This window comes from Simochromis diagramma, unplaced genomic scaffold (assembly GCF_900408965.1).
Source record: "Simochromis diagramma unplaced genomic scaffold, fSimDia1.1 OVJJ01000079.1, whole genome shotgun sequence".
NCBI classification, from domain to species: domain Eukaryota; kingdom Metazoa; phylum Chordata; class Actinopteri; order Cichliformes; family Cichlidae; genus Simochromis; species Simochromis diagramma.
The window spans coordinates 4,740,408-4,746,677 of record NW_024387075.1 but is presented as its reverse complement, the minus strand read 5'-3'; the positions used below and the strand labels follow the sequence as shown (position 1 = coordinate 4,746,677).

The 6,270-nt window shown below is 41.2% G+C and overlaps 1 protein-coding gene across 1 annotated transcript; it reads left to right on the top strand.

Moving 5' to 3' along the window:
• Window positions 1-3,135: 3,135 nt before the first annotated feature.
• Window positions 3,136-5,427, top strand: LOC120742368 (serine/threonine-protein kinase pim-1-like). Its single transcript, XM_040045662.1, has 8 exons — window positions 3,136-3,500; window positions 3,624-3,749; window positions 3,871-3,965; window positions 4,104-4,151; window positions 4,234-4,452; window positions 4,542-4,722; window positions 4,809-4,979; window positions 5,069-5,427. Exons 1-8 carry the CDS (start codon window positions 3,452-3,454, stop codon window positions 5,158-5,160), a joined length of 981 nt encoding a protein of 326 aa, XP_039901596.1. The 5' UTR covers window positions 3,136-3,451; the 3' UTR covers window positions 5,161-5,427.
• Window positions 5,428-6,270: the final 843 nt, after the last annotated feature.

Genomic DNA, 6,270 nt, shown 5'->3' with positions numbered 1-6,270 from the left:
CCCGTAGACTCCTATGATCAAAACACATACAGTATAAAAGTTATAGGTTACAGATCAGAAAAGTAAAACAAATGTCAAAGTGCAAAAAGACTTATGGTCCCATAGAGGTCTATTCCATTTGCCTGGAATTAGGTGAACACCTTTGTGACAAATTTAATGGCTCAGTCATTTGTTTCATGTCATATTTAATAAAAGACTGACATGGTGGCATGTTGAATTGTCCATTTTGCACATATTTGGTCATTCTAAGCGTCAGAAGGGGAAAGATCATTCTGGGAATGCCTACTGGCGAAGGATGTGTGACTGACAAGTCCAGTGTGTGAAGTTTAACTACAGTCTAAGGAGCTTGGAAAGAAAAGCATCTGGACTTCTTTAAGTTTCTTGAAGATGTTTCACCTCTCATCTGAGAAGCTTCTTCAGTTCACAATTTCTTCAGAGAACTGAAGAAGCTTCTTGAATGAGAGGTGAAACGCTTTCACAGAATTGAAAACACTAACATAGCACACATGACTATCAAAGTAAAACAGCAAACAAGAGACTTTTACAAAGACACAGAGTTGACACAGAGACATGACTGACTGGGGAGAAATTGGGGAACATGGAAACAAGAGTGACTAGACATGACACGTGGGACACAGGGGCAAGGCAAAGTAACAGAAACCTAAAGCCTAAGAATATAACACAAGAAGAAAACAATAAAGAGAACCAAAAACATACATAAGAATAATCAATGAATATAAATGAACAAACACAAAACACTGGGTCACAGACTCAGTACCATGACAGTTAACCCTTGTATGGTGTTCGGGTCTGTGAGACCCGTTTTCAGTTTTTCTCAAAAGAAAAATTAAACAATTAATTATTTTTTCAACCTGAAATTCATTGGCTTTGGCTTATTTTCTGTGAAGAACATAAATCTGAACTAATTTTCAATGACCTCATACTGTACCTCCCCCCACGCATTTACATTACATACAAGGTGTTCGGGTCCACTGGACCCAGGTCTAATAAAAGTGTTGAAAGTACAGGTCCTGTGTTCCCACACTCTGTCTTCCTCCTTTCTGGTGCTGCTGATAGTGTTTTCTTCCCCTCCTGCACAAAGTTGCAACATTGTTGAAAATTCAACTACCAACACCGTCTGCTCTTACATTCCCACACATTTTACCCTCTTTCTTGAGGGATCCAAATTTTATTTTCTCATACCCTGTCCCACCTGCTAATTAGGGGCATAAAACTATAAATAAGACTTTGCAGTGTGGTTCTTTATCACAACTGATCAAGATGGCAAAAGATTATCTGCTGCGAGGGCCATCCAATTGATTTTGGAAGAGAGAGGGCTTCGGATGATGATGTTGACAAAGAGGTTTCAGAATATTTCACATTTCTGAAAATTCAGAGTCTGACAGTGACTTTGAAGAAGAGGATGAGGTTGAGCACCATTTAGTAACAAAACGAAGACGAGTACCCCATCTGCAGCCAGCTCCAGGACCAGAACAAGCCCACCAGACAGCAAGTGAAGAAATATGGATGTCAATAACTGGTGAAATTGAATGGTCTTCTTGCCCAAGAAATGAGCCACCCTGCAGAGCTGTTACTGTGATAAGCCAGGGCCAACAACGGCTGACAGTTACTCATGTGCACGACATCGAGTCTTCATTTTAGCTTTTCATCCCAGATTCCATCCAGAAAATTATTCTGGATTGCAGTAATCTAGTAGGAAGGTGTGTTTTTGAGAGAGGTGGAAGTAGATGGACCAAATTCATCTAAGAACCCCAAAGGCCTACTTGGGGTTCTTATCCTTGCAGGAGTTTTCAGGTCCAAAGGGGAATCCACAGAATCCCTGTGGGATGCAGAAACCGGCACGAACCTTTCCGTGCATCAATGTCTCTGGAAAACTTCCACAAAATTTCCAGGATTATCCGTTTTGATAACCGAGACGACAGACAGCTCGACGGCAGAGAGACAAGCTAGCTGCCATCAGGACAGTGTGGGATAAGTGGGTGCACCACCTCCCCCTGTTTTACAACCCTGGGCCTAATGTCACCATTGATGAGCAGCTGATCCCATTTAGTTGTGAAACATATTGCTTCACATGTGTCTTTCCACTCACTCCACTTGATTATAACTTATTCATTTTTTTATAACATTTTCTAAAAATAAAAAAAAAACGAGAAGCACATTAATTCATAAATGTGATCTAACAAAAGGTAAAGGGAAAAAATTAACCATGTTTGCTGTTCATATGGCTTGTAATTGGGATGAAGTAAATATCTGTTGAGTAATTTAACATAAAATTTTTGATAGTGTTAATTTGGAAAGCCAAAACTCTAGCGGGTCCACCAGACCCATGAACACTGGCTGAGTAACAAAAATATGAACACCACACAAGGGTTAAATTACATAATAAATACTTTAAATCAGATGACAATGTAGCTGACACTGTGTTTATTAGTGTGTGGGTCAACCACAAATCTTCATACTGTCATCCATACATGAGGTCTTTATACAATGATGAAAAATAATGAAAGAAACTGTTTAATTGATATGAAATGATTGAATTATATGAAATATTATGGCTTTGTCTGCTAGTGTTTTTCTGTTAAACTACTTTGAACTGCTGGCAGTCAGTGAAGTCACTGAAAGGCAAGATTCTATGTTGTGTTGCCGTAGTTTCCAGTTTACTTATAAAGCTCACTTACAGAATTCATTAGAAAAGTCAAGCATTTGAAAGGTGCACATTTGAAGGAACATTAATTCAGTATTAACTCATTACGGTTTACATTTTCGATTTTAAAGGGTCTCCGAAATTACAATGAAAGAGGAAACAAGAAAAATGACCACTCCAGGCGATAAGAGAGATTCAGGAGATCAAAGGTAAGTAAAATAATAAAATCAAATCCTGGTAAAATACAAATCCTAGAAATTGTTGACACTGTGTGAATCATTTTTAGAGCAATTGAATCATATGTTTGATTGAAAATAGCTTTAATAAAAGATGTCTATCAAAGAAAGGTTACCGGTCTTTTGGTAAAATAAGGTAATAAGTTTATTCTTGGACTCAACAGTAAAAACAGACCAACAAGTGTCATCAAGATCTAAGACTTAGTGAACCTAGTATCAATTCGCACTGGTCAGTTTTTTTTATCCCAAGAATAAACTTGTGATAATTTAAGCAAAAGCAATTTCAAATTCTTTGCCATCAAACTGCTTCCAGTCCTGATGTCGGGGACTCTTTTTCACCACTGTGTTGTTGTCGTTTATAGATTGTAAGAGCAGGACTGCTAAAAGAAAGGCCAGTCCTGAAAAGACGACCCCAATAAAAAGGAGGAGGGTCGCTGACCAGGCTGGTCCTTCCACCAGCGCAGATGTGGTCAAAGGAGTGAAACGCAAGGTTGTGCAGAATGAAGAGGGCACAACAAAGAAAGCAAAGAGGGCTAAACTGCTTGATCATATGAGCGGTGACAAGGAGCAAGCATCCTCCTCGTTGGACTCTGGTAAAGGTAGGCTAATTAGTTGAATAAGGGGTAGATTAAGTGTGGTTGCTAGGTTTAAGATATTGGTGTTTAGTGTTTGTGTCTATCATCCAGTGAGCTGATGTGCTTTGGTGTTTTCCACATCTCCAGACTTGAACAACAAACAGGTGTGTGCAAAAAATGGCAAAAGAAAGGCCACGGGAGACAATAGAGAGCCACCCAAGAAAAAAAAAAGGAATGTGGACCAGGGCAAAAAATCAGTGGCAGACCAAAAACGTAAGTAGCAAGCAGCTGGGTTTTATATTCAGGGGAAGGGCAAAAAGGAACATTTAGGCTACAGAGGAGAGTAACTTGTGTCACAGCTGTAATAAACAAGATTTGCTGTTTTGTCTTTCAGGTGAATTCCAAGCCAGATATGTGGAGGAGCACCAGCTCGGAGAAGGAGGCTGCGGAGCAGTGTTTGCGGGCTACCGGATAGAAGATCGTTTTCCAGTAAGTGTTCAGATGATGGTAGTAAGACAGGCAGTAACGCAGATAATGGACAATATCGTAAACTGAGACGTCTGCTGTGTTTCCACCTTTCATTATGTCATACTGAGGAAATGCTCACCAATGCTCTGTGTCTTTTAGGTTGCCATCAAACACATTCCCAAAAATAAAGTCTACTGCAAAGTGGCGGTAAGCGTCCAACTTGAATCAGTTTTACATTACTGGATTGAATGCGGCGTTCCTCATCATCCACTTTGTTGTAACATTTCAGGATGAAAGCGGGAAGAAGCTCTCGGTGGAAGTGGCCATTATGCTTAAACTTGCAGGTGAAGCAGAAGGGTCAGTGGGAATATCAGCACCTGTGTCCTTGCTGGAGTGGTTCGACCTTGGCAAAGAGCTGATCCTGGTGCTGGAGAGACCTGTCCCCGCTGTGGACCTGCAAAAATACAAAGCAGAAAATGGAAGGACTTTACCAGAGGACAAGGCCAAGGTAGGTTGACTGGGAGAGCCTTGGACTGTACAGCATTCAATCAAGGCAGAAAAGCATTAACTCATTATTGTGTTTTTCATCTTTTCCAGGTCATTCTGAAGCAACTAGTTGATGCTGTAAAGGAACTTGAGGATAAACACATCTTTCATCGGGACATCAAGGGAGAAAACATTCTGATTGAGACCGGCTCAGATGTGCCTCGAGTTCGCATCATCGACTTTGGACTGAGCTGCTTTGTTAAACGGCGATCTCTGTATCGCATCTTCTATGGTAACATATTCTGCTCCTGCTTTTCACAGATGTAACAATTTGTGTCTTTTGTTTTAGAAGAAATTGTAATTGTGTCTGTTTGTTAGGCACGCCTCTTCACACCCCTCCCGAGTGGTACAGGAGGAGCTGCTACAGGTGTGGACCCACCACGGTGTGGCAAATGGGAGTGGTGTTGTATGAAGCGCTTCATGCACGGGACTTCAGTACCGAGAGGTTCCTCGCAAAGGAACTGAGCATCAAAAAGCGTCTGTCCACAGGTAAGAAAACTTCACACTTCCAGATTCACTGATGCCTTGGATCACTAGAACTATCATCTTCATCTTTTTGATCTTTTCTTTCTTTCAAGATTGCCGGAATTTCTTGGAGGCATGTTTAACTACAGCCCCGGAGAAGCGCCCAACACTGGAGGAGCTCCAGCTTCACCCCTGGCTAAGATAACACACACAAACACAATTCACACCTTATCATGCAAGTGTGATACATTGTGGTAACTTCCTTTCTTTTTTCTGTTGGACAGGAATAGATAGGATGGGTCGATCTTAAAAAATAAATAAATAAAAATTGAGCTTTTTTGGAGCTCCTGTAACCCCCCCAGCCATCCCAGGAAAGGGGATCTCTCTTTGAATGGGCTTTCCCGAGGTTTCTTCCCATCGATCTGGCCCCCTGGGGAGTTTTTCCTCGTCTTCATAGAGAGCTTGGGCTGGGTCAGGAGCTCCATCAAAAGGCGATAAGTGCGGGATGCCTTGCATCTTCAGGCATAGCTGCTCTACTAAGCCTACCTCCCACTCTCACACACCATTCTCAAGTTTAGGATTAAGCCGATAGAGCTCACTACCTTCTTCAACCCTTTCCATCCTCTGCAACCTACTGATCTCATCCCATATTCCTCCATTGGACAAAAGGAAAGAACTGCATCTCATGCAATTGTTAAGTTCTTTTCGAAAGAAATCCTTTAGCAGCATGGTCCTTGACAGTGTGCACTCCTTTTAAGCTTTTCCTCAAGATTTTCTTGAGTCAACGCGAGAAGCAAAGCTCTCTTCCAGCTGTATTTCCTCTTTTTACTAGTTTCCTGCAACAAATCTTTGAATCTAAGAACCACATGCAACGCATCCCTTTTAGACGAGTCCACGAAGAAAAATAAGTAATGACTTCATCGCACCATCCTGACATTCATTTGATACAACAGCATTGACTAAATGGTCGTTTTAATCTCTGGATCATTTATGGAGAGCTTTCCAAGATCAAGATTCACTGGCCAATTCATTTCTGGTTCAGCTAGAGAAACTTTTGGCGCCAGACAACCAGGAATCATCCTTCAAAAACTCCCTTTTAAGGCTCATAGCTCGCTGTTCTAAACAGCCTTCCTATTATTGGCATTTTTAACCTGATTGGACCTAAAAGGTAAACCAATGGTGTAATGACCATCAACACAACTTAACAGAATCCATCACTGACTTCATAAACTGCTGATCTTCTCTAGACAAAGGCAAATTGCTCATCCTGAGTGCATTCTGGAAAGTCAGGTCTTCATTTGACGTTCCCACAGCT

What these genes read in the sequence shown, in the direction of transcription:
- LOC120742368 (XM_040045662.1), top strand. Translation starts at nt 3,452, where the DNA reads ATGAGCGGTGACAAGGAGCAAGCATCCTCCTCGTTGGACTCTGGTAAA. An exon ending in CTCGTTGGACTCTGGTAAAG is followed by an intron (nt 3,501 to 3,623) that starts GTAGGCTAATTA and finishes CCACATCTCCAG; the next exon opens with ACTTGAACAACAAACAGGTG. An exon ending in AAGTCTACTGCAAAGTGGCG is followed by an intron (nt 4,152 to 4,233) that starts GTAAGCGTCCAA and finishes GTAACATTTCAG; the next exon opens with GATGAAAGCGGGAAGAAGCT.